The sequence below is a fragment of the Trichogramma pretiosum genome, unplaced genomic scaffold, assembly GCF_000599845.2.
Source record: "Trichogramma pretiosum strain Unisexual culture from Peru unplaced genomic scaffold, Tpre_2.0 scaffold61, whole genome shotgun sequence".
Lineage (NCBI taxonomy): Eukaryota > Metazoa > Arthropoda > Insecta > Hymenoptera > Trichogrammatidae > Trichogramma > Trichogramma pretiosum.
Window position 1 is genome coordinate 954740 of NW_019641638.1, and position 27838 is coordinate 982577.

General features: G+C 38.6%; 5 protein-coding genes across 5 annotated transcripts in view; all 5 read left to right on the forward strand.

Moving 5' to 3' along the window:
• LOC106660355 (synaptic vesicular amine transporter-like) overlaps positions 1 to 10546 on the forward strand; it is a 30968-nt gene extending 20422 nt beyond the window's left edge. The window contains exon 8 of the mRNA XM_023459447.1: positions 10260 to 10546. Coding sequence (XP_023315215.1) covers positions 10260 to 10546 — 287 coding nt within the window. The remainder of the gene's footprint in view (positions 1 to 10259) is intronic.
• A 1194-nt stretch (positions 10547 to 11740) lies between these two features.
• Positions 11741 to 13143, forward strand: LOC106660421 (zinc finger protein 836-like). The gene is made up of 3 exons (XM_014383381.1): positions 11741 to 11788; positions 11863 to 11974; positions 12035 to 13143. Exons 1-3 carry the CDS (start codon positions 11754 to 11756, stop codon positions 12941 to 12943), a joined length of 1056 nt encoding a protein of 351 aa, XP_014238867.1. The 5' UTR covers positions 11741 to 11753; the 3' UTR covers positions 12944 to 13143.
• A 546-nt stretch (positions 13144 to 13689) lies between these two features.
• On the forward strand, positions 13690 to 15379 carry LOC111693790 (zinc finger protein 271-like). The gene is made up of 2 exons (XM_023459448.1): positions 13690 to 14961; positions 15360 to 15379. The coding sequence occupies exons 1-2, from the start codon at positions 13914 to 13916 to the stop codon at positions 15377 to 15379; spliced, it is 1068 nt and encodes a 355-aa protein (XP_023315216.1). The 5' UTR covers positions 13690 to 13913.
• A 6415-nt stretch (positions 15380 to 21794) lies between these two features.
• LOC106660422 (chymotrypsin-elastase inhibitor ixodidin-like) lies at positions 21795 to 22596 on the forward strand. The gene is made up of 3 exons (XM_014383382.1): positions 21795 to 21972; positions 22075 to 22202; positions 22286 to 22596. The coding sequence occupies exons 1-3, from the start codon at positions 21915 to 21917 to the stop codon at positions 22370 to 22372; spliced, it is 273 nt and encodes a 90-aa protein (XP_014238868.1). The 5' UTR covers positions 21795 to 21914; the 3' UTR covers positions 22373 to 22596.
• A 1231-nt stretch (positions 22597 to 23827) lies between these two features.
• LOC106660423 (chymotrypsin-elastase inhibitor ixodidin-like) lies at positions 23828 to 26097 on the forward strand. The gene is made up of 3 exons (XM_014383384.1): positions 23828 to 23907; positions 25607 to 25713; positions 25857 to 26097. Exons 1-3 carry the CDS (start codon positions 23850 to 23852, stop codon positions 25947 to 25949), a joined length of 258 nt encoding a protein of 85 aa, XP_014238870.1. The 5' UTR covers positions 23828 to 23849; the 3' UTR covers positions 25950 to 26097.
• The last annotated feature ends 1741 nt before the right edge of the window (positions 26098 to 27838 follow it).

Here is a 27838-nt window from a genome sequence, read left to right on the forward strand (position 1 = left end):
CACAAATCATTCTGTCGGACCAGGGTACCAATTTCACATCAAAAATTTTCGTCAACCTAGCCAAGGCGTTTAAAATCAAAACAGTAACGACCTGCGCCTATAGACCAAGCTCGAACGGCAGCCTCGAAAGATCGCATCACTCGCTCGCAGAGTACCTTAAGACCGTAGCAGGGAAAAACAAAGAATGGGATGACATACTGGAACTGGCAATGTTCAGTTACAACACATCAGTGCACGAGGCACATCAGTTTCAGCCCTTCCAACTTGTATTCGGCAAATTGCCAACACTCCCAACAGCGGAAGCGATCGAAAAATCGGGGAAGATAGTAACGTATACCGACTACGTCAGGAAATTATGTAGAACTCTGTCGGAAATAAAGGCCATAGCCAGGGAGAAATTAATTGACGCAAAATTAAGGAATAAGTTCTATTACGATAAAAAAGCAAACGCGGAGTCATTCAAGCCGGGTGACTATGTATACTTGCTGAAAGGCGGTAAACAACACAAGCTTGGGGACCAATACACGGGGCCATACTTAGTACTAGAAGTAAATAATAACACTAACAATGTTAAAATTGAAATTAAGGATAAACATAAATTGGTACATGCAAATAGATTAAGGAAATCCCATGTTGAAGCGAAAAATAACTAACATAAATTACGTGAGCGGACTACAAAAATCGTGCATTAAAGTTTAACATAAAACAAAGAGACTAAAAATAAAAGGATATATAAACAAATAACAGAAAGAAAATGTTTTTTTTGTAACCGGGGATGGAAGTAAAAGTTCGAAATTTAACGAAAAATAATGATTGTAGGAATTTGGAAGAGGCAGAAATGCACAGCAAGTAGATGCACCTAAGTTAAACAAGTGCAAGCGTCAAATTCGTTAGCAGAAAAATGAAATTGGAAGTACAGAATTTGTGGTTAACGATGAGGAATTTATTATAATGAAAGTATTGGCGCCAACGGAAAGTGCGCCACGTGGAAGAGAAAGATTATGATACATTATGGAAAATTGTGAAACTCAATTATTCAAAGTGCCTCAGTTGAATGAACTATGATTAACGAATTAAACGCATCTTACTTAAAAGCGGTAAAATTTACGACGGTGCATGATGCTGAGCATGTCATTTACACAAAGATGATAAACCTTTAAGTACAAACATCTCACAAATTCTTACGCGTCTTAGAAAAAAAAATGATAATAAAAATTAATAAAAGAATAAAATGAATGATAAGATATCCCCCTCAATGTTATACCTTTACCATCAAGTCTTCGTTGGTTACTTTAATCTACCGCTTCAGTCGGAGTAAAATCAAAATGTGGAAAGAGAATAACCCATAACTAGTTAAAACGCTAACAGCATATAATTATAAATGAACTATTCGATGGATATGTAGAACGATAACGAATAAACAAAGTAGATAATAAGACAATGAAAAAAAAAGTAGCCTAAAATCTTGCATTTTATTAAATTAATCTTTCAACAAATGAAAATTGGTAGCGAATAGGTATGACCTTACTGTCATAAGTAAAGTTTTCGGTTCAATTCCGAGTCAAAGCCAAAATTTCAGATGCACAATTGATGTGAGGGAAGATACTGAAGATCGCGACTTACAGGGAAGGGAAGGTAATAAAAAGCGAAATAACTAACAACATGACAGACGAACGCTAGACGAATCGGAAACGAAAAACAACGCGTAAGCACGTACAATGGCTAGATCGGCGGGTAAAGAGTAAGAAGGCAGTTTCACGAGGAAAAAAAAAATACATAAAACGTCACTCAAAAATCATTTCACAGAGACAATTCGCGCTTCTAGACTGACAAATGAGAGCAGCTCGAAGCGCGGATGATAGGATTAAGAAAAAAAAAAATCCGAGGGTCCATCGAAGGCATGGGAAGGAAAGTATGTACGGTAGCGCACAAATGCATAATAAATTTAATTTTGTACGATACTCTGTAAAGAAGAGACGCGCTCTTCTCCTATTTATAAGCGCATGGAATACTCACACGTACGCATAAGGATACATAAAGAATGCGAAGGAAACACTCGCGCACAGTTGTATACGAAATAGAGCGGACATTCAAAAAATCAGTGAGCCGCCAAACAGCTGCACGCCGCTAATGAGACTAGGCATTAAGACTCGGCGAACTCATTTGATCAATAGAAATCAAAGATACTGTCATGTTTCCCAACGGAGCACCACCACCAGCCGAAGCCCCAGAGGATGAAGCCGGTGCCGAGAACATACAGGCACCAATACATTCACCGGACCCAATGGCAGACTGGATGGCGCAGTTGTGGCCCACCCACGTGTTACCACTGCGGTCGGCCCCGCTACGAAGACGGCAATTTGCTCTTCGACCTGTTCGACTGAGCGCGGGGTAAAAGGATGAATATAGGCGAGTCAAGTGTTAAACAAGTAAATTTTTTTTTTGTAATAATAATCGCAATATCAGAATGAGCATGAGAACCCGGCTACAATGTGAATCATAATATTATAATCCGACCTCTCTTTCCTAGTAATGTTAAGTGCCTTAAGCGAAAGTGTTTCCTTTTTATAAAAATAAGGTTAGTAATAAGCAAAACTTTTTCAATGTTCTACAAATAATGTAAATGATAAGCAAAAAAAAATGCTTTCAATGTTTTAAAAAGATAATGTTAAACAAAAAAAAAACTCTTTTGATCTTTGTACGTAAGAAAATAAGTAAAATGTTCTTTTCAAACGGAATGACAAAAATAATATTGTAATAAGCGAAAACACTCCCACTACCCCGCTAGATAGTAAGAAAATTGTAATCGACGACGCCTAAATAAAATAATCCTCGTAGCATAATCTGACTATTATTTAAAAGAAAAAAAATGTATACAACCAAGTAGATTAAGAAAAAAAAAAACCGCCACGATCAGGAGCTCGTGATTTGTTAAAGGCGAGGGAGGTGTAATGACCCAGTCACAAGGGTCATAGCATCCCTACGAGTAGATAAAACACCGGGGCAGCAAACCAGCCCGGTGCAACACCAAGTCCCGAACGGGCATGCTAGTGTACGGCCGCACATATACACCGCGGCACGTAATTGTATGAGCGCGCATACAGATAAGTACAACGAACGTCAGTGCGCGCCTGCACACGTACACCACGGCGCGCACCGATGTAAGTGCGCACACGGACAGAGCCGTGAACGCTAGTGTGCGACTGCACACGTACACCGCAGCGCGCACTGGTGTGAGTGCGCACACGGACAGAGCCGTGAACGTTAGTGTGCGACTATACACGTACGCCGCGGCGCGTACTGGTGTGAGTGCGCACACGGATAGAGCAGCAAACGTTAGTGTGCGCCCACTCACGTACGCCGCGGTACGCACTGGTGTGAGTGCGCACACGCGTGGAGCGGCAAGCGCTTGTGTGAAGCATAGCTCGCGCTTGCAAGCTACAAGTCGAAATTTATGATGCCTCCGTCGCCAAAAAGGCGATGGGATAACCGGCTCGGGCAGGAAACGGGATGTTGGCAAAAATCAGGTCACGACTTGCGAGCAAAGAAACTAAGGAAACGGCGCAAGCATCCGCTAAAAATCCCAGACACGACGGATGGGAAAAAACGCGCAGCCCGCAAGCTCTAGAGGACACATAAAGTTCACGGTGACCCTAGCTCAAACAAAGAGGGTACGGCAGCAACAAACAGTATATAAACCGAGACTCAGAGAGTCTCGGGGCCAGTTATCGTTCTCGGTTCAAAGCGTATACATCGACGCTCGTCGGCTCAGTGTTCATTCTCGGTTCGAAGCGTGTACGTCGACGCTCGGTCTTCACACACACCTTTACCTCTCGAGTCAAAGTTCACAGTTTACGTGAAAGCCAGCCTGTTGCTCGGCTCCGCAGATAAAATCAGTGCGAGATAGTAATACGAAAAGTACGCGAGCCCGTGCAGCTGCAACCACCGACGCCGCCCAGCACGCTGACACCGTGCCGGCTTTATCGACACCGAGAACACCCTCATCGACACCGAGGACACCCTCGTCGACGCCGATCTCCTCGACGCCGATCTCGCCGACGCCGATTACCCTCACCGACGCCGCACCAGCCGAGGCCAGACCGTCACGGGCCCGCCCTACAACAGACAGCACACCGACGCCTTCAGCCACCGCACCGATCGTCGCCGCCGAAGAGAAGAACACCGGTACATAGTAAGCAACATTCATGTAACTAGGGTTAAGGTTAAATAAACAGTCTCTTGTGAAATTCTGTGTCATCCTTCCTTCATCTCACCCTACCCCAGAGACAAACGCGAGTAGAGTCGAGTCATTAGCTTTCAGCCAGCTGGCATATTTTATTAATAATAAATAGATGGTGGCAAACTAGCCATCACACCAAGCACAGAATTTTCCTCTTATTGCCGTTGACGAAAACTTCAATTTCAAACAATGGCGGACGATCTGAAAAGTTAATTTTAAAATGTTTTTTTTATATTTATGTATTTTATTATATTGATTTTTTTACCTTCTAATGGTTTGTCAAGAGCCGGATATGAATGATCCAAGTTTGGATCGCGCAAGTCACTGAATAAAGCTGTAATCAAGGTAAGTAAAAATTAGAAAAGAAAATTTGTTTAGATTTGAGGAGAGTATGTAAATAAGTAGGTAAGTATTCATGTAATGTAAGGTCTCGGACCCGATTTTCACTCATGTCCGTATTTTCGTTCAATGATTAATATTAACGGTTTAATTGTACACAAAATAAATTTAAAAGAATTGGTTATATCAATCGAACATGCGTACCAAAACTATATTATTTAAATACTCGTATTAAGTTTTGATTTTATAGAAAAAATTAATTTAAAGTTGAGCGAAAATACGGACATGAGAAAAAATTGGGACCGAGATCTTACGCACTGCTAATTTTTTTAAATAAATAGATAAATAAAAACTCACGTAGATTTTCAAAATCTGGATCAAAATTGACCACCTTCGTTTCTATGTCTTGGAAATTGTTGTTGATGCTTTTTTCTTCCTCTATAATTTCCTTATCTCGTACAGCATTATCAGTTTTAATTTTCTTTTCATCAACGTATGAGGACTGTTGTTCTTCATCATCAGCTAGAAATCATAGTAGATATTATGAGTGTCGGTTTTGTAAAAATGTTTAGTAATGTATAAATAAAGTATTTTTAGCATGTTTATTTGACTGGTTCTTATTTCCCAAGTTGTTTCGATCTTCGCTCTAGAGTTGATTCTAATTCCTAGAGTGCAAAATACGTATATGAGTCCAAAAGGTTATTTAACCTTTTGGTAAGGAACCTTTCAATAAGGAAACAGTGGAGGGGATTACCTATTACCTTAGCACGTGCCGCAACTCAAAAAACTAAAATCGATTTTCAACAGAGATAAACTTTAAAGTTAAACTTTTTTATTCATTGTGTTTTTTTTTAATAACATTTTTCGGAAAATAATTTTTATCGCTTGGCTGCTTCGCTTCGCTACGCAGCCTCGGCGACTACAGACGCTGCAAACACACCTCGACTGTATCCACACCGCATACAGTTATGGCCGTATATTTTAAACGTGGGTTACTCCACTAGATGGTGCCATAAAAGAAGAAGAAGAAGAAGAAGCATACAGTCCTTGATGTGTAAATAACTAATACAGACAGGGTACTTCTACGACGTCCGCGCTAGCAGCTGCTGGCTATTCGCTGCGGTTGCCGAGTTTTAGGCGCGCATCTACTGCTACGAGCTTGGCGCTCAACTCTACGTAATTTCTACGCAGTGACTTGTAACTGTCTCTCTCGCACACGCTCTTGCGTAGCTCTGTGCGTGTTCGTGCGTACTTCTCGCTCAAACGACTGCGTGATATTTTATATATCACATGATGAGGCTGAGGCTGAGCTTCGAGGAAGTATACTTGTATTGGCTTCAGCCAAGTGAGAGTTGAATACTTTCTCTCGCACTCGCGGACTTAGTTGTAAGGTAGTTGAATTAGGGCAAGATTCCGATTGTCACACTCGGCAAGGCAATTCGCCGCTAAACTTGGCTCTTTAGGGCGTCGAATTTTATATATATAGATATAGTAATAGCATACGAAAATGGCGGCCTACCCCCGGGGATAAGCATGGGCTTATACGGAGCCATAATGTTAATCCCCGGGGGTACGCCGCCATTACTTCGACGCCCAATAGGGCCGACACGATTAGTAATCACTACTGAAAAGTGTAATTGAAAAAAACAAATATTCAAAATCGAGTTAAATTTAAGAAAATTCAAAAATGAAAATTCAACCGAAAAAAATGACTCTGAAGTTTCAATTTTGGTGGTTAGATTCTCTAGAATGCTTTGTATATACATTAGCACCAGAAGTGAAAGTTCAGAGTCCTTTTCTTCGGTTGAATTTTCGTTTTTGAATTTTCTTAAATTTAACTCGATTTTAAATATTTGTTCTTTTCAATTACATTGAGACTTATTTGAACTTTAATCTTTTTTATTCATTTGATTTCTTTAGATTTTTTTTGGAATTACCTATTTCAATTGAACTTCAATTTTTTTTTACTTTTGGATTTACTTACTTTACTTTTTTACTTTACTCAAGTTTTCGATTTTTTTCTCTTTTTCGTACGATTTTCTATACATTGATGTTTGAATTTAATTTATTGAAGTTTCACTTCTGATGGTTGTCCTTAGACAGCTAATTGTATTATTATATTAATCTTAATTTTTTATAAGAAATCCAGAATTTTTAATCCATAATGATGGAATTTTAGTATGAATGCCAAAAAACCACTCTACACAAGCTTATGAAATTTCCGACTTTTACGGTGAAAAAATTTCATTTTTCAACAAAAAATACAATTTATCATATAGGGTAAAACACCTATTACTGTGCCCAAGTCATAACCTTCAATGACTCTATTACTGAACATTTGATTACTTGTTAAAATCCAGCAATACGGACAACTTATCGTTTTGAAGAGGGTAATGATCTTGTGCTTATCAATGGACAAATGGAAACTCGTTTTATTAAATGTATTTATTAATTCATTGAAGCAATTACACCATATACATATATGAAGATTCGATCAAATTAGTGTGATGCCGTATATGTTTCTCTGTTAAACAAAGATTATTTATCATTACAACTAAAATAATTATACAATATCTACAAAATTACCTGTTAAACAAAGAAACGACAATTAAGTTCAAATGCCTCACACTTCTATTTACTCTGTAAACAAATATTCAACTGATCGCTTCCAAGTTTAACAGTAAGTACCGACATCACTCATCTCTTTCCATACACACAACACTTCAAGCGCGCGCACTCACGCACCAAAGAAATATCAATTTTTTTACATGCATAAATAAAATTATTCCAATTATAATTATTGTCATCATCACGAGTTTTAACCCGCAGCCGCCAAGCTAATACCCGATCATCTTTTTCACTCCTTTTACATTTTATATTATCATATCAACATTCAATTTTTAGCCTTTTTTGGAGCGTTTTCAACTCCAAAGGGTCTTTCGTTTTTACGTTTTAATACATTTTCTATTACATTTATTTTATCTTGCTCATCAGTTTGACTTTTAGCCATCAAGCAAATATTATACAAATCTTTGTTCGATAGCTGGTCTAGAATCATGTCACAACAGAGAATTGGCAGCCGATAGTGTATCAATGCCATAAAGCAATCCAGGGCCCATTCGCGAAAAAATTTCCTCGTTACTTTTTCGCACAGACGCAAATCACAAGCATCCTTAGACTTGTAGTCGAGGCGTTTGTAGTACGAGCTCGCGAACTTGAAGTAATCCATATACGTGGGATTTTTCGGCATCTTTTTTAATATTGCATCGACCAAATCGTCGACATCCTTAGTGATCGGAACATCCGCACTTTCATACAATCCGTACTCGTCGAAAAATCCCATGACCTTCAGGGCGTCGCCGAGGTCCAGTTCCCGACCTACTTTTGTCTCGAGCAGTTCGACGATGGCCAGCAGACCAGTCGCCACGGCTAGTTTAATTACGCACGATCGATAGATTCCCCTGCACTTGTCAAAGTCCGTCGCGGTCGGAAAAACGAATCCGGACACGTCGGCGCCACGTTCCAGAATACTCACGACGGCCGGCGGACAGCAACTCGCTACGGCCCATTCCAGCGCGGTTCGGCCCGACTTGTCCCGGGTGTCGATCTGCAACGTCTGCTGCTTCGTGTTTCCGATCATTTTGAAAAATCGCCCCACTACGCGGGCGTGCTTGGCAACGATGTGCAGAGAAGTCTCTCCTTTTGCGTTGGTCAGAGACGGATTGGCGCCGCGTCTCAGCAGTATCTCAGCCAACGGCAGTCCTCTGCGGCCTTGCCACAGCGCCAAGTGCAACGGTGTGTTGCCCGCATTGTCCTGCGCGTCGATTTTTACTGGCAGACGTTTTTCGTCGCAGATGTCTAATAGATCTTCGCACTGTTCTTCGGGGTTCATCTCGTCGTAACTGTTTAGGCTACTAATGACGTGCCAAGCAGTCGATCCGAGCCCGTCGGCCAGGTTAGGATCGGCGCCACTTCTCAGCAACAATTCAACGACCGTCGTGTTCGTTTTCTTCAAAGCCAAGTGTAGAGGTGAGTCACCCGTTTTCGACACGAGGAGATTCGGATCGACTCGACCGACCTCGAGGAATTTCTTCACCGCGTCTTCGGGGCCACATTCACAGGCCACGTGGAAATGAGAGTAGCCCGACTCGTCGATATAATTTACGTCAAATTTGTCGTAAATTTTAAAAAGCGCACGAAATATATTACTGTGGGAGTAATTTTGTCTAGCTGCCCAGTGCACTACAGTAGTACGACGTAACAGTGGCTTGCCGTCCTCGTCCAAGTCGGGCTCGTCTTTGTAACCGCAACGCATGAAGAAATCAACGAGTTCTCCATAAAGTTTCAACGAATCGATGCACGCCTCGAGAAGCCAATCCATCTCTTGGCTCGTAAAGATGTCGCCCAGATTTGGAAGTCGTTCCGTCCAATTTTTTATTAAGGTTTTTAATTCAGCGAGAAATAGGTATCGATGCCCCTTTATCTTCAAGAAGTAACTTTTTCGTAACCTCTTCAAATCGTCTACTTTTGGATGCTCCACGCGTTGTTCGTCGGATCTGACACTTGACGAAGACATTATATTATTTTGAAAGTTGTAACACACGATACACAAACACCGATTATTTAAAAAATATATTAGTTTTTTCTTTCAAAATCAATGAGACAGTTGTGCTGCTTATACACCACGAGGTCGAAACGCGTACTGAGATCTCTGTACAGAAATTAAAAAACACATGGTCAAAGCTAGACGAGCTATGCAGCAGAGACGACTCGAAAGTGAAAGTTCCCATAGTGTAATCGGAGGCCCCCGCAGGAAGCACATGGGCAACGCCCCTAATACACGCCGGACTTTCAAAAGTTTGATCGCGACGCTGCTGACTGTACACTGGGTTAATATCGTTTCTATCTATGCGGTCCAACCGAATGGTGGAACGTGTTTAAGCATATATAGGAAATTCCGGCGTTCCATCGGACAGAATCGATGTTAACCCAGTGTACACATTTATTTACACCAGATTTTCATTGATATATTTGGAGTTTATAGCTTCATGATGAAAAATATGACAGATTTAGTAGAGTCATCTCCTTATATAGCAATCGAAGTTGTATTTAACTGCTCGTGGGTTTCAGATGCGACGCCCATCGGCGATAAGCAAAACTATAAAATCTACGATTAATAAGAGATAGTCGGACAGCTAACTTAAATTCGCAATGTTTTTCTTGTAATTTAATTAATTAATGCAGTTTTTTCTACTTGAACGTCATGAATTATCTAATTCAATTATACAATCAGAATAACATCAAGCCTATTTCTATTTACATAAATAAATATATTTAAAAAAAGATCTGAATGATAGTAAAATAAAAGAATTAGCACTCTGTATTACTTTAACATTTCTAGGTATGAAACAACATCTGATCATTTGTCATAAATTATAAATTACATAAATCGAATATGTAAATTACATTTAAAATGGAAATTTAATAATTGACATGGTAAATACAACTGTTGACCGATCTTTTAAAATTTATTATTTAATTTAAATTTAAAAAAATAGAAATAGTAGTTCGTTCACTGGACAATTGACTCTATATATATCGTACACTCGAATCACATACAGCATTTCTCTCTCTCTCTCTCTTTCTCTCTTTCTTTTCTCTTCTACCTCTCTGCTCGCAGGACCTATAGCCAGCGGCGAGCTCGTGAAGAGCATCGGCTTCGAGTGGGTGATGCGACTTGCCGGTCTCGCCTGTCTGGCCTACTGTCCGCTCCTCGTCTATCTGGCCCGCGAGCGACGTCGCACGGCCGACGAGATCACGATCATCCCCATGACGGACCGTCGGGGGATCAACGACGCGGCGAACAACAGGCAGACGTACAGCAGCGTCGAGAAAGCACCCGCCAGCAGCCAGGCTCGGTATCAGCGATTTCGCGACGATAGCACGGACGACGACGCGGGACTCTAACGCCTACGTAAGTAAGTATATGTATATATGTACAGGTGCTTTTGAACGCGCTACGTATATTACGCGCGCGAGATATATCCCGCGAGAAATCGTCGGGCCGAAGTTGTATATAATGTGAGCGAGCTTTGAGGGCGTCTGGTGACGAACTTTTGACCCGATGCGCTGTACAAGGAGTTATACGTACGCTATATATATAATGTGTGTGAAGCTGCAGCGCACATTACGGAAGCTCGTTTTGCCCATTCCATATGCACACATACATGAACACATATACACTGTATACGTACACAACTGTGTCGAGGGATCCTGCGCTCGACTTTAAAGGGTAGAGAGAGATACGATAGTTGGCAGAAACTATCGCTCATTTTGTGCAGTGCCACCGTTCTATATATATACATCGCGCTAAGTGCACGATGAACGAACTCCGGGGGCGAGTAAATTATAAATAAACTCCGAATACGCGGCGATGGAAAAAGAGAGAGAGAGAGAGAGAAAAGAAGCTGCGAGTATAAACACGTCGCGCGGCTCGGGATGAAAATTGAAAATTATAAAACTCATTTTTTCTCGAGGGTATAGAAGAGAGAGAGAAAAATTACTTCGAGAGAGAGCCGTGTGCGCACACATACACGTACATTATATAACGTAGAGTTCCTGGGCAAAACATTAATTTTAGCCTTAGCAACGTTATCTTTCGTGCGTTATTATATATACTGCAGCGCGCGTTGTAACTACGCTCACATATACACAAACACACACATTCATATACATACATTTATATACTATTACTGCGCGTAGTACCTGAGCTGCGGAGCTGAATCGTTAGCATTTCAAATGAAGCCGCCGCCGCACACATACACGTTCGCGTGTGCAATAATCGTATAGCTGTGCATATATGTGGATGTACAGCTCGAGCAATTATGATTATTCGAGATGAATATGTAAAAATCAAGTGTGTTTAAATAATATACGAGTTGAATCGAGGGTAGTTAGCAGTTATTATTTATACGCATTTTTATAACTTTACTTTTCTTCGTAATGAAGTACCATTTACAGAAAAATATTTATCGTTTGTTACTTCTTCGATATTATTATACATCTAAGACGTAGTTTTGCCAAATCAATGTTTACATTGGCGCGTCAAAAATTTCGTTAATACGATTAAATTGAACTCTCTGTTAGTCGGTATAGTCTTGTCTTGTCGAGGAAGATGTATTCCTGTGATGCTTTTAACTGGGCCGTAAGGTAATTATCATTTTATGGATATAAATTTAAAAAATATAATAGCATGATAATCAATCGTACTTTGTGTTACTCAGAGTGAAAAAAGAACGGCGAGACGATTCGTTTGATGAAAACGATTACAACGTAATTGACGAGAAACCCAATATCCAAAATATTCATTTTCCAAGATATCTGCGAGATAATTCAGTGAGTGTTTTAAAGTATTTACAAAAAAAAAATGTTCTTACAAATATTACTCCTTTATAGACCCCATGGCTTCGAGAAAATGACGAAAACTCTAAACTCGGCAGTGAGTTAAAAATAGAATTTGAATGTGAAGACGTAAAGCTGGGCAAGAATTTATTAGCAGTTGAGAAAATTGAGGATTGTTCTAAAGATGACAGTAACGATTATCAAATTAAAAAAAAAATTAAAATAGAACCCGTGACTGAGATGAAAAAAGAAGTGAATCCTCATTGCAACAATGAACTCACCCAAACACGTGATACACTTGAAGAGACAGTAACTCGAAAAAATCATCTAAATCAGCCCGTCGAATCATCGCATCGTAGTATCACTCACGCATGCGATAAGTGCGGGAAAAAATATTCAAGTAAGAATGTTTTGAAAGCACACATTGATGCGACACATAAAGGTGTCAAATATGTGTGCGATATATGCGAAAAGGAATTTTCAGTCCGATCCAATCTCATCCGGCATGTCAAAGCTATACATCATTGTTACCGTGTTACCCACGCATGTAATATATGCCAAAAGACATACTTAGACAAGGGTAATCTCAAAAAACACATTGATGTGGTACATAATGGTGTTACCCACGCATGTGATGTATGCAGAAAGAAATTTTCAACCAAGGGTAATCTCGAAAGACACATTGATGTGGTACATAATGGTGTCACCCATACTTGTGATATTTGCCAAAAGAAATTCACAAACAAGAATAATCTGAAATTACACGTCGATATAGTGCACAATCGTGTCGCACACGCATGTGATGTTTGCGGAAAGACTTTTACACGTAAGAATGTACTCGAAGGCCACATTAGGGCGAGGCATAGTGGCTTGACATATCCGTGCGATGTTTGCAAAAAGGTGTTTTTATATCGAACCAATCTCTATAGACACGTTAGATTGTCACATATGGGTGATACTTAAGCTTGCCTTGCCACAAATTATTTCTTTATGAATGTTTAAATTTTGATTTCGATTGGTCCAAAAACGACGATATACAATTTCATGTATTTAATCAAAAGACTTATCTGAACATTTTAATGTACAATTCTTCAAGCTTTGAATTATCTTATTATCCACAAGCAACGTCTAAGTTTAGAAATAAATGTTTTGGAAAAAATAAAGCTCATCGTTAACTACTAATTCATCTCAATCTCATTGAAACTTCTCAGCTAATATACCACACAAAATAAATAAGTTCTATGCAATAAGAAAAATGAGAAAACATCATAGTTTTGATACATAGAAAAATTAAGTTGAGCTTCTAGGTTTTAAAAAAATGCGATATAATTAGAAAACCCCTTTCCGCCATTCACATTTAATTTTTCTGATTTTCATGAACTCGAAAGTCCTATATTTTATAGACCGATTCCTCATAAAGACATGTCTGTGCCTACGCAAAAACTGATAACATCTATTCGCATCTTTAATTTTTTCTTGTATAATTCATTGTGATAGAGAACATTTAAATAATATGACATTTTTTAGTTATAAAATCGAGCTTATATCAGTACAGAAAATATATTTTTAAGATCAACTTAAAATAGATAAATTTGTATCTTAATTAAAGCCAAATCAATAAACATAAGCAATATTGACAGCGTATATTGACAGCGTTTGTAGTTAGGTGAAAATGTTTATAGCCGAACCACTTTGAGTGTTGTCTTTAACGAGAAAGCAAGATAGAGTATCGGAAAATAAATTTTACTCATTCAATTTCCGTGGTACTAAATAGAAGAATCTATCGTTTAATTTGAGCAACAAAATTGATGAAAGTGTGAAGAAATTCGAGAAAACTGTCTCAAAGGATTACATAACTGAACACGAAAAAATTTCAGACGGCCAAAAACACGTTTGTGATATTTGTCAGGAGGTATTTAAACTGGAATCAAACATGATAAAACACCAAGCCACAATTAACAATGAACAAAACAATTACGCATGTGATAAGTGCGATCGAAAATTTGAATTCCGAAGTCATTTGAGTAGGCACCAAATATCAGTGCACAAAAACCGCAAAGATTTTGCATGTGATCAATGCGAGAAAAAATTTGTGAAAAAATCGAGTTTGCTTACACATCAAAAGTTGGTACACAAAAGTCGTGACGATTTCTCGTGCAACAAGTGCGAGAGAAAATTTGAAAATAAAGCAACTTTACTTAAGCATAACAAAATATTCCATGAGGTTTTCAAAGATTATTTATGTGAAAAATGTGCAAAGAGGTTTGGAAATAAACAGAATTTGCTCTTGCACATCACGAGAGTCCACGAGAATTCAGTAGATTTTAAAAGTGATAAGTATGAGAAAAAATTTGGGGATCAATGCGGTTTGACCAAACACCAAAAAACAATCGATGAAATGAGCAGAGATTTTTCATGTGAACACCAAAAAATAGTCCACGAAGGTCAGAAAGATTTGGTATGCGACAAGTGTGGAAAAAAATTTGAAAATGAATCGCATTTAGTCATGCACATAACAACAGTCCATGAAAGTCGCAAGGATTACGCATGTGACAAGTGCGAAAAGGTATTTGGTTACAAATGCAATTTGCGTTCCCATCAAAAAGTAGTCCACGAGGGTCGGAAAAATTTCGCATGTGACAAGTGTGAGCTGAAATTTAGAACAAAAGGGGATATGCTCATCCACCAACAGACAATACACGAAGGTCGGAAGGATTACGCATGCGACAAGTGCGAGAAGAAATTTGGGCGCAAATGTCATTTTTTCCATCACCAAAAGACGGTGCACGAAGGTATTAAAGATTTCGTATGCGAAAAATGCGAGAAAAAATTTGCACGAAAAGCGCAGTTGTTCTTACACCAAAAAACAGTTCATGACGGTGAAAAAGATTACGTGTGTGACAAATGCGGGTACAAATTTGGAGAAAAATCAATATTAATAAGACACCAACAGATATTACACGAAGGTCGTAAGGATTACGCATGCGACAAGTGCGAGAAAAAATTTGGACAAAAACCGCATTTGCTTGTGCACCAAAAGACAGTTCATGAAGGTCGCAAGGATTATTCTTGTGATAAGTGCGAGAAGAAATTTAGCCAAAAACCGAGTTTGCTTTACCACCAAAAGACGGTGCACGAAGGTATCAAAGATTTTGTATGCGAAAAATGCGGGAAAAAATTTGCACAAAAAGCGAAGTTGCTCTCACACCAAAAGACAATTCATGAAGGTGGAAAAGATCACGCATGCGACAAATGCGAGAAGAAATTTGGGCTTCAAGGCAATTTAATAAAACACCAAAAAACCGTGCACGAAAGTCGCAGAGATTACGCATGCGACAAGTGCGAGAAAAAATTTTGTTACAAATGGGTTATGATTCAGCACAAAAGGACAGTCCATGAAGGTCGCAAAGATTTTACTTGCGAGAAATGCGAGAAAAAATTTGGACGTAAACAGCATATGCTATTACACCAAAAGACAATACACAAAGTTTGAAAAGATGTTTGAAAAAAAAAAAAATAATAAAAATCAATCTTTGACTACTTTTCGAACAAGTGCAATGAATGGTACGCAACGGTGACCAGCTTCATCCATCTCACAGGCGTGATATGGGTAAATAGACGTATTTATTTGACCGCATATAAAAGAGCTGACAGTAATAATGTAAAAACTTCGAGTTTCAATAAAACGTGCCGAATAACAAATCAATGAATTTCATATTATATTTCATAGTAACAACTCATCAAATATCAAATTGGCCAAGAAGGGTATTTTTAATGGTCAATACTTGTGACCGGATTAATATACTTGTGTATTCATGTATTCATGAATTATTATAATATTACTAAACTTATAATGAATTTTTTTATAAAAAATGTATTATTTAATTCTAATCTAATTGAGAGATTTAACTATAATCTAATTGAAAGATTTAACTATAATCTGATTGATCTAATAAAGATTTAAGATCTGAAGTTTAAAGTATTTTGACAATTTGATAACCCACTCGTTCCCCAAAGTTAAACGATGACAAATTATTATCAGAAGTAACTGCAGCCTCTTTTCAAATACATAATTGAAGATTTCAAATGTTATTTATTTATATTTTTTTGAATAATATTAATTGAATAAAATATTCGCCTTTTTATCTGCAATAAATAAAAAAACTGAAAATGAAATAATTATTTTATACGTGATGTACTTTTTGGATATCATTAATGCGAATAGTGATCGGTTTTTTCTCTTTGGTTTGCTTTTCAATTCGAATCGAGCGTAGTTACAGTTATTAATAATACACATTTTTTGAGTTTTTTTCAAATCATGATTTGTAAATACAATTAAATTGATCTCAAATTAGTTATTGTAAATCCTTGAGAGATTAATAATCTATCCTAAGTCATAGTGAGGAAGATTGATTCCTGGGTTATTTTACACAGTGTGGCCAGATAATTGTCATTATAACAAAAATAAAATATAAAAATATAATAGCATGATAATTAATCGTATTTTGTGTTATTTCATCGTGAAAGAGAAACCGAGAAGAGACCCGTCATTGAAAAGCGATTATAATGTAATCGACAAGACACTCAATATTCAAAAACCGCTGCCAATGTATTGGCAAGTAGCTTCCTCATACTTTTTTTTTAACTTAAAAATAATTTGAAAATATTAATATCATCTTTCTAATTACGAAAGCGAAACGAAAGCGCCTCTCAGCTTTATCGGGTATCTCAAACAAACAATGCAAAAAAAAAAAAATTTTTTTCTTAAATAGAAAAAAAAACGTTACGTTTATCGATAAATGAATTTTTCTGGCTTCGTCCCTATGTCATAACGAAAAAAATAAGCCCTCCCCCGTCACGATACGTGCTACCGTTATCAAGGAATCACTCTACACAGCCATACAGCCGCATACACCCACATACATTCCAAAATGTGTCAAAAATTCGATCTAGTATATAGAAATATCATTAAATATATCCTACGATAATTATATACGAAAGCCTAAATGTATCCCATCACAAAACTTCCTATNACACACACACACACACACACACACACACACACACACACACACACACACACACACACACACACACACACACACACACACACACACACACACACACACACACACACACACACACACACACACACACACACACACACACACACACACACACACACACACACACACACACACACACACACACACACACACACACACACACACACACACACACACACACACACACACACACACACACACACACACACACACACACACACACACACACACACACACACACACACACACACACACACACACACACACACACACACACACACATACATACCAACATGTGTCAGAAATTCGATCTAGTATATAGAAATATCATTAAATATACCCTACGATTACTCTATAAAAAAGCCGAAATGGAGCCTATCACAAAGCTTCCTCTATGAGGAAGCAATTTCATTTTCATGAAATGTTTTATTTATAAAAACGTGCTTATATCAGTACAACACATTTATTTTTATGATTAATTTAAGTTTATTTAATTGTAACATATTAAAATATGAACAGATAAATTCGTGTCTCAATTGTGTCAAATAAACACAATCTTGACATCGGTTTCTTGTTAGCTGAAAATGTTTATAGTCAAACAAATCAGTATGAGTATTGTCTCGACAAAGAAAGGCAGAATATCAACAGATAAGTTTTACTTCTTAAATTTCCATGCTAAATAGAAGGATCCATCATTTAGGCACCAAAATGAATAAAAGTGAGAAGAAATTCGAGGAAGTTGTCTCGAATAATTCAAGTGACGAAAATTACGTTTGTGATACCCGTCAAGAAGCATTTACACTAGAATTAAACATTGTAACACACCGAAACACAATTCACAATGAAAAAAAAGGCTACGCATGCGCTAAGTGCGAAAAAAAATTTGAGTTCCGAAGTCATTTGAGTAGACACCAAATATCAGTACACAACGGCCGCAAAGATTTTGCATGCGACAAGTGCGAGAAAAAATTCGTGAAAAAAACTAGTTTGTTTACGCACCAAAAATTAGTTCACAAAGATTTCAAAAATTACTCATGCAACAAGTGCGAGAGGAAATTTGAAAATAAATCAACTTTACTTAAGCACAACAAAATATTCCATGAAGTTTTCAAAGATTATTTATGTGAAAAATGTGCAAAGAGGTTTGGAAATAAACAGAATTTGCTTTTGCACATCACGAGAGCCCACAAGGATCCGGTGAATTTTGAAAGCAACAAGTGCAAGAAAAAATTTGAAGATCATTGCGATTTGACCAAACATGAAAAGACAATCCATGAAATGCGTAGAGATTTTTCGTGCGATAAGTGTGAACAGAAATTTGTAGATAAATCGAAATTAATCAGACATCAAAAGACAGTACACGACGGTTGTAAAGATTACGCATGTGACAAGTGCGAAAAGGTATTTGGTCTCAAATGGAATTTGCGTTCCCATCAAAAAGTAATCCATGAAGGTCAGAAAAATTTCACTTGCGACGAGTGCGAGCGGAAATTTGGAGCAAAAACGGATATGCTCATCCACCAACAGACAGTACACGAAGGTCGCAAGGATTTCGCATGTGGCAAATGCCAGAAGAAATTTGGACAGAAAGTTCATTTGCTTATCCACCAAAAGACGGTGCACGAAGGTATCAAAGATTTTGTATGCGAAAAATGCGGGAAAAAATTTGCACAAAAAGCGAAGTTGCTCGAACACCAAAAGACAGTTCATGAAGGTAAAAAAGATCACGCATGCGACAAATGCGAGAAGAAATTTGGGCTTCAAGGCAATTTAAGAAAACACCAAAAAACCATGCACGAAAGTCGCAGAGATTACGCATGCGACAAGTGCGAGAAAAAATTTGCACATAAACAGTATTTACTAAAACATCGAAGGACAGTTCATGAGGGTCGTAAAGATATCGCATGTGACAAGTGTGAGAAGAAATTTGCACATAAACCGAGTTTGCTTTACCACAAAAAGACAGCCCATAAAGGTCAAAAAGATGATCCGTGCGACTAGTGCGAGATTTGATACTAAACATATTTTGCTCATACGTATGTAAAGAGAAAAAATTTGGACATAAACAGCATATGCTATTACACCAAAAGACAATACACGAAGTTTGAAAAGATGTTTCAAAAAAATAGTGTAAAAATGAATCTTTGACTGCTTTTCGAACAAGTGCAATGAATGGTTACGCAATAGTGACTAATTTCATCCACCTTACACGCGTGACATGAGCGAATGGATGTATTTATTTGACCGCTCATAAACGAGCTGACAGTAAAAATATAAAAACTTCGAGTCTCAACAAAACGTTCTTAATAACAAATCAATTAATTTCATATTGGTGACAATTCATCAAGTACCAAACTTGCCAACAATTACATTACATGGTCAATACTTGTGACCAGACTAATATATTTAAGATTATTAAGTGTGAAATTTGAAAAAATGTTTATACTTATCAGAGTTTTTCATTATTTTTTTATACATATTTTATGTAGTCATACATTTTAATGATATAACTTAATTTTAAATAAATCATTCAAAGATCCCCTTTTTCCTCAAAATTTAAATGATGATAACTTATGATCGAAAATATTTACAGACTTTTTTAAAACACAAATTTGAAGAATTTGATTTTATTTATTTATTAATTTTTACTAATATCAAATAAAGAAAATGTTCGATTCTTTTTACGTCTTTAATAAAGAAAAAACTGCAAAATAAAATGATTCTTTTTATGTGAAGTACCTTTTGGATGTCATTCATGCGAAAGGTGTGAGATTTTTACTATTGAGTTTTTCATGTCAAGAAGTCGAGGGAAGTGCGAGGATAGTGATTGCAGACATGCCAAACACTCTAGAACGTCAAAAAATAACAATACTTTTCATTAAAAAAATAACATAATATTTCGCCAAGAAATATTATTGAAATCTTTGCTCTCTCGAACCTTCAAGAATTAAGTATAAATTCTGGAATTGCTCACATAGACGATTCAAATAATCGGCGTCACTTTTGCCTCGTCTGCGTTATCTAAGCCCTCGTCGTCGCGTGTCGCGTATATAAGACGTATTATGCACGCGTCAAGTATTTACGCGTGATATATCCTGTAATATAACGCATCGATCCTTTGCGCGACGCTTTATATACACGTATTAAAGCGGCTATACATGCACGCGTCGGCTTATATATACGCAGGTGCATCCCCCCGCACGATCGAGTGATAAATTGGCAAGATTACTTCTCCTCCTTTGTACACAAGGATATCGCTATCGTTATTATTATTGTTGTTATTATATATCGCGCAATTCCGAAGAAAATGTAAGAGCGTAGCAAAGTTTTCGATGTGTGTGCGTGTATTATACATTACGACGTTGATTTCCCTCATGAGTAGTGCTCTTATGTATCGCGAGCTTGCGAGCTTGCGAGCGGTCCAGATTGCCTCTCCGAGTTAGCAGCTGCTTTATCGCGCGTCGTACTCCCCCCTGACTGTCTGTAACTGTATTACGTATATAGTAGATTCGCAACGATTAATTCGATATAAAATTGCGTGAGCTGCATCGAGCTGTTTTGTATATAGCGTATATAGTAGTATTCTTCGCACGTCGCACCTCGTCGTTCAACGCGTCGTCGTCGTACTGACTATACACGCACAAAAGGCGCCTTTATATATATACGTCGAGCTGATAATTGCCAACTTCTTTTTTCCTGCTGGCGTAGTGTATAAGCTTAATTCTCTAACGAGAAACGGCACGCGTCGTCGCAGTTGTGTCGCCGTGCGTTTGTAAAACAGCAGCAGCTAGTAGTTCTCTCGCTTTCTCACGCGCTTATAGTAGCTGCTACGACACTTTCGACACGCAGGAAAAAAGTGAGAGAGAGAGACAGAGAGACAGAGAAAGAAGATTAATGCGAAGTTGCGAGAGCTGTGCTGCTGCAAAATGGAAATTGAAAAGTTTAAGTGCATCCGCGCGAGGGCAAAAAAAGCTCCGTGGCGCGCGGCAAAGCTCGCTGCCAATAATATGCCGAGAAAGCTCTCTCTCGGTCTCTCTCCGCGAGCTGGTGACAATTTTTTATTTATTTCCCCCCTTTTTTTTTGCTCTCGCCTTCTATCCGTCTTTTCTCTCTACGCGTGTATAATTGGTGTCGAAATACGCATATGGATAGGTGCAGTATAAAAATCATTCACACCCACTGCATACAGCACGTTTATATGTGTAATGCAGTTCCGCGCGATTAACCTGAAAATAATAGAAAATCGATGTTGTAAAACGACGCCGCGCAGCAGTCGAAGAAAAACAAAGTTTTTTTATTTCCTCGAAGCACGCGCGCCTCGAGAGAAGCCTATTTTTTATATACATACACAGTGTATAAAAGTAAGTAAGCGCCGCGGTATAAGGGCTCGATTTGTGCTCCGCGTATATAAAAATAAAAAAAAAAGTGGCGCATGAAGCCAACATGTGTGAAAAACAAATATCATTGTGTCGGGGGAGCAGCGCCAAAGAGAGAGAGAGATATCATATACTTTTTGCGAATGTAGTTCGTTTCGTCGTCGCCGGAGTAGTGGTAGGTGGGAGGAGGAGGAATTTTTGTACGTATGTACGTGAAAACGAGGAAAAATTAGATCGTATCTTTATGATTGTTATATAGCGTTTATCATACATGCATATTGTGTATGTGTGTGTGTATGCGTGTAATGCCCAGGCGAGCGTTAAAATATATCTTTATTTATGCCAGTCAAATTGCGGACGGAAGAACGTGTATATGAGCGCAACGTTTCACGTATATCATTTCGCGTGCGAGAACGTCATAATAATATAAACAAAATACATATACGCTAGTTGTACAGTGGTATATACATTATAAACGAAAACATCGACGAAATGATAGACAAGAAACATTATTTCGCTCTATCGCTCGCCTTGATTTACTGCATCGTCGGTGAGTGATTCGCTATTATTATATATTTACCGACGGGATCGATATACATAGACGCTCGTATTCGAATGATTATATTCGTTGATCCTCCGAAAATCATCGCAGCGACAGCCGGAGCAGCCGCGGATCCGATCCGGTGTCAGACTGGCTCGCACTACTCCGAGTGCGGCAGCGCATGCCCGGCGAGATGTCGGCCGAGAACGGCCCGAGCTGCACTGACTTGTCAGGCGCTGGTACGAACAAACATTAAAAAAAAAACATCATCTAATTTTTGTATGATTAATTTTGTCGTTATTGTTGTTTTTCCGTCGTGCAGATCTGTCCCGAGACGCCGAGGTGCTGGTGCGACAGCGGATACGTATTGAATCGCCAGAATAAATGCGTCAAGCCGTCGCATTGCTAAATTATTACCATTATTTTTCCTTCGTGAATATCGTATCAATTCTGTCTATCACATTTTTCAATATAAGTTGAGCTCCGTCTCGACTCACTCTCGTTTTTTATTTTTATTTTTCGCATAAATAGTCTATACGTATACACGCGTTAATAATGTATGCAACGAATACACAATTGCGCCGCGCTACATAAATCCGCAGAAATTGATATGTATTTCATTTTCAATAAACGATATATATACACACAAACATCTCGCCGTATTATGAATATTCATGCCAACGAATTCGTTATTTATATTTTCTCTCCCGTCCGCTGTGTATACTCCCACAGCTCCCCTCCTCTCCGTTGTAAACTATATATACCTTTTATATACGCATGTATAATATAATCGAGAGCAGCAGCAGCAGCAGCAGCAGCAAGAACAACATCGGCATCGTTTTGTTCTCTCTGAATTTTCTGCCGCTGTATAATACGAAATCGATGAAAACGTTTCTCTCTCGTGAGTAAGAGCCACTAAATTAAAAGTCGAGCGGCATACACACAGTACACACACGCCAACGCGGGGATGCGTCGCTGTGCGCCTTTTATATCCTCGAAACACGTGAGCGGCACAATACGTACTGTATATTTTCGTTCGCGTGGTATTTTTATACCTATATGGTCACGATGTATCGAACGTTACGCACGTAAATCGTACACCTACGCACAAGGAAAAACAAACGACGCGTACAAGGATCGCGGATACGATATTTTTCCCCGTTTTCTTCTTCTTGCGTATACACATTTTTAAAAAGGACTCGGGCGATCTTTTTCCTGCCTTTTTTTTCCTACTCCTCCTCCGTTGCTGCTTCTGTGTTACGAGTTCCGAGTAAACTTTGGCGCAAAAAAAATTAGCTTAGCTCTTGAAAGCCGTCATCGTCGCGCGCGAGCCTCTTTGTGTAATCCGAGCGAGTATATATTGCACCGAGATAGAGAGAGAGATAGAGATGGACGGATGAAGGAATATTTCATGAAAAATATATTCGTGCTCTTTCTCTCTCTCTCTTACTGCGTCTGTTTGAAAGGCGCAAAAGCTCCAAGGCAATCGGTGTAATTAAAAATATTCCTCTCTATCTTTCTCTCTGAGCAGCAGCAGCAGCAGCAGCGACAAACGCGATAACGAATAAAGAAGGAAATTATCGTATCGTAGCGAGCACGGCTTATTAATGAAGTAGGAAAATCGGGCGCTAACGAGGAAAAGGTGTATAAGCTTATTTATATTTTTCTTCGGTGTAATATTTACCCGAGCGCCGAAAGAAACACAACGCGATGACGACGATGATGAATTATATATTATGCGTGTCTTATCGCGTACGCTGAAATGCAAAGGAGAAAGAGAGAGAGAGAGAAATTTTCGCGTTTCAAAATTACTACAAAAGACGGATTTGCGACGGGGATCGGGCACAGTGTACACATAGTCGTGTTTCGCTCCGCTGCTATATATAATGAAAAACGTCGCTTTGTGCCTGCTGCTGGTGGCCGCCGTGTGCGCTTGTTACGCCCGTAAGTTCGTTAAAACCGATTGAATAGAAATTTTCAATTGCTATTTCTAGTTTTCTTTCTTTCTCTCTTTTTTTTTACGTCATACGTTCGTCCGAATTACACATTGTTTTATCCCCCCAAAAAAGCAATTCTTCTCGTTCGGTGTTGGATTTTTGGGTATAGTGAAACTTCCTTCGATTCTGCAAAAAAAAAACCGAGTTAACGCGGTAATTGTAGTTGTGGATAGACTCGATAGGGACCGTTATGCTCTATGCATCGACGCGTAAATGCGCATTAGCACGTATTAATGTGTACTTTTGAAGTATAATTTACCAATTGTATTTTTTGAAACAAACTATGTGCCTTTTTTTTCTAATTTTGTTAACGTTTCGCTTTTAACAGATTTTAAAAATTAGTTGCATTTTTTAAAGAAAAATTTAAGCATTGATGTACCAAAATTCGTTTGATATTGCAACAAGATTTATCGTAATCAAAGGCGTTATATTCGGTTATGAGCTTTTTGATTTCATCGACAGACGGAGTAGTGTGAACTCGCAACAAAATTTTTTTTTCATAAGTAGAAATCCATTATTCGTTTATCTATTCGTTAATTATTGGAAGTAATTTTGTTCGCTCGTGTATGTTCGTTTTATGTTTGAATGTAAACCTTCGTCAATCGCGCATTCTCAGCGGTAAGATCGCGTATGTGTCGTTGGCAACATCTTGGCTCGCGCTAAGATACAGTTGGAAAAGTATACGCGCGCTCAGAGCAGGCGGTAACTTCTCGATCCTATAGCATCGACTTTCACACTAAGATTTTGTTACTCTTTTTTTGTATATATACCTATGTTTTCAAATATTAAATTGTTAATATTGTTATTATTAAAAAACCGAGTTTAACATCATTCATCGATTCGACGGCAGAAAACCTAGAGAAGAGTAACGGGCAAAGCCAGTATCCTACATACCCCGCTCCCCGTTCCTTCGCGAATTTACAAATTTATTATTCGTTTTAAAATCGTTCTAATCGTTATTAATCAATTTTTCGACGCAGTAGAACTCTGTTTTTCTTTCTTAGACCCTATTGATTATGCTTAAGATAACAGCTTCAAAAGAAATTATTTGCTTCGGAGCGCTCTAAAAATTCGAAAGACGAACGCCTAGTACCGTGACCGACCGCTAGATGGCTTCATGCTAGTTTGCAAGTTACCACCATACAAAGAAGCAAAGAACAGTTTATAACTCGCTCATGGTCCGAAAATCTTTCGGATTCGCATCGTGTTCTAAGGTGGTTGCTATATTTGTCGTTGATACTGAACTCTTCAAACAAATGAGTTGGCTCTTTCGATGTGACTTGTGCTTCGAGTCGTCGCAGACTGCCGATAATTCGCTGATACGTTCTCAGAAGCATGATGATTTGACCAAAAAAAAGTTTCGCAGCAATTCGTACACGAAAATTCGATATACCTAACACCTAGTGCCGTGACCAACCGCTAGATGGCTTCATGCTATTTTGCAAGTTACCACCATACAAAGAAGCACAGATGAGCTAATAAACGTTTCGTTATAGCTTAATCAATCACCTACTGTCAATCAAAAGTCATCGATACATATTCGCAATCAGCTATAATTACACAGCTGCTGAATGATTTTAAAAATGATTTTAATATCACTTTTTAACGAACTTTTATCATGTTTTTCCGTTGACGTCATTTTGCAGAAGCCGCCGATCCGATAAGATGTCCGGCCGGCTCGCATTACTCGAGATGCGGCACCATCTGTCCGCGAACGTGCCGCAATCCGACCGGACCGACCTGCCAAGCGATCGTGAGTACCATACGCAAAAACCTAACAATTCATTAAATCGTTCCAACGCGGCGGCGCATTTGGAATTCAGTCGACGCGCCGGCCGTACTATATACTCGAGAAAAGGCTAATGAGAGATCATTTTTCTCTCTCTTCTGTTACAGTCCTGCCCCGACAAGCCGACCTGTTACTGCAACAATGGCTACGTGAAAAATAACCAAGGCAGATGCGTCAGACCGTCTCAGTGTCCTCGTTGACGACGATCATCTCTGCAGGAACACGACGTCACGGAGCTTTCAACGTTATCATTATTATTATTATTATTATTATTATCATTGTACGTGACGAGATATGGAACTTTCGCTCGAAATTGTTTAAAATACAATAATATATAAACGAGTGAAGTCTGAGAGAATCGACAATGTGTCAATCGTTTTATTTCATTCTCTATACCTCTACATAAAATACAAAGAGAAAAAAATTGATTGCTTCGCTTCAAGAATAATCGTCGTGACACATCGAAGCTGCACAGAAAAAAAAAGAAAGAAGAAGAAGAGGTAAGAAATCCCGCGACGAAGCTGATAATAAAGCGACATTTTCAGCCTTGCTTTACATCGCCTCAGCAAGAAACGTAAATTCACGAAGAAAAAAAAAACGGGACGCGTTGATCGCGATGCTGATGGTGGTGGTGGTTTGTCGCGCGCGAAATATAAACCCCCTCGAGGAATATACAAGGTATATAATACACACGAAATAATAATGATAATGCCAGGCGCGAGAGAGTAAGCAAGAAGACGTTTATGAAATTGCTCGCGTCGTGTTTCTTCGCGGTTAAATAATCGCGGCGCACGCAAGCCAAAAAAAAAAAAAAAATATCGTGTATCGCAAGCTCGCGGGTGAGTAATGCAATACGGCGTTTCATTTTTTTTTCTCTTGAAAAAGTTGAAATTATACACGCAGCTATATTGAGATGTTTAAATTACGTTTGATCGGATCTCTCGCTCAACGACAGTTTTTCTATATAAGTTCTTTTTTCTTCCCTCGTTCTCACCGACTGTATGTTTTTGGCTTCTCGCGTATCTGTATGTACGTATACCAAAGTATATCCTAGATAGATGACGTATACTAAAAAATTGAGAAATTTTCTTTTCCCGAACTTCCTCGATTGCGATATTTTTTTTTATTTCTTTCCACGCGCGCGCGCCAAAGGAGATCGAGGTGTACTATTTTCCGAAGTTGCTTGCTTCTCTTCTATTTTACCGCCTTTCCCCTTCCTCCCTCGCAAAAAGTTGCCAATGTGTACGGAATAACATACAAGTTTTAGTGAAAAGTGGCCCCTGGCTGCGAAAATTCGTTTACTTTAGCCTGCCGCGCGCGCGAGCGGCTCGATTTCTTCGTGCTGCTTTCATCCGGGGCTCCTTTTATTGTCCTATGCTTCTTTTTTTTTTATTTTTCATTTTCATTCAGCAGCAACTGCAGCACCAGCAGTATAAGCAGAAGCAAAGAAGAGAGTTTAGGCTTTTCAACGAGGTTTTATATATAATACATTATAACGTTTCCTTTTAATCTCCTCTACCGTACGGCTCAGCTTCTGACGTTGGTATACAATCCGTTTTATTTTTTAATTCCTCATCCTCCCTCGGCTCTGCTGCGCAATCGAAAAATCGTATATGTATATCCTCTCTCTCTGTCTCGCGAGAGATGCGCTTCGAAAAGTAAGTATACAAGTTTTTATATACATTTCAATTGCGCCTAAGACGTTATTAACCGGATTCGAGCTTTATACTTTATAATGCCGTTTTCCGGGCTCGCGCATCACTCCCTTTTCGCGCATATTAAATACACACAATATATGCATTCGCGAAAAAAAGAAGAAGAGAGGAAAAAAAGAAAGAAATCGGGCCACGGCTTTTTACAGAGCCGAAGAAAAGCAGCAGCAGCGGCAGCTTCGCGAGACTGGAAAAAGTAAGAGGGAAATTTCCTTTTTGTGTCAGTCGTAATACATATACACGTGTGTGTGTGTCTGTTGTGTACGCGATATATCGTGCCAACACACGCGTGGCAGATTTTTTTTTCGTACCCTTTTCCACTTTTCTTTATACACACACATAGGTGTATAACAAAAAAAAAGAAGACAGAGAGAAAA

Bases quoted from the DNA above. Each gene is read 5' to 3' on its own strand.
- LOC106660421 (XM_014383381.1), top strand. From the start codon at position 11,754: ATGTATTCCTGTGATGCTTTTAACTGGGCCGTAAG. The intron at 11,789-11,862 runs GTAATTATCATT...TGTGTTACTCAG, and splicing joins GCTTTTAACTGGGCCGTAAG to AGTGAAAAAAGAACGGCGAG. The intron at 11,975-12,034 runs GTGAGTGTTTTA...ACTCCTTTATAG, and splicing joins GATATCTGCGAGATAATTCA to ACCCCATGGCTTCGAGAAAA.
- LOC106660422 (XM_014383382.1), top strand. From the start codon at position 21,915: ATGATAGACAAGAAACATTATTTCGCTCTATCGCTCGCCTTGATTTAC. The intron at 21,973-22,074 runs GTGAGTGATTCG...AAATCATCGCAG, and splicing joins CTTGATTTACTGCATCGTCG to CGACAGCCGGAGCAGCCGCG. The intron at 22,203-22,285 runs GTACGAACAAAC...TCCGTCGTGCAG, and splicing joins CACTGACTTGTCAGGCGCTG to ATCTGTCCCGAGACGCCGAG.
- LOC111693790 (XM_023459448.1), top strand. From the start codon at position 13,914: ATGATAAAACACCAAGCCACAATTAACAATGAACAAAACAATTACGCA. The intron at 14,962-15,359 runs CATGCGACAAGT...GTTATGATTCAG, and splicing joins CGAAGGTCGTAAGGATTACG to CACAAAAGGACAGTCCATGA.
- LOC106660423 (XM_014383384.1), top strand. From the start codon at position 23,850: ATGAAAAACGTCGCTTTGTGCCTGCTGCTGGTGGCCGCCGTGTGCGCT. The intron at 23,908-25,606 runs GTAAGTTCGTTA...GTCATTTTGCAG, and splicing joins CGTGTGCGCTTGTTACGCCC to AAGCCGCCGATCCGATAAGA. The intron at 25,714-25,856 runs GTGAGTACCATA...CTTCTGTTACAG, and splicing joins GACCGACCTGCCAAGCGATC to TCCTGCCCCGACAAGCCGAC.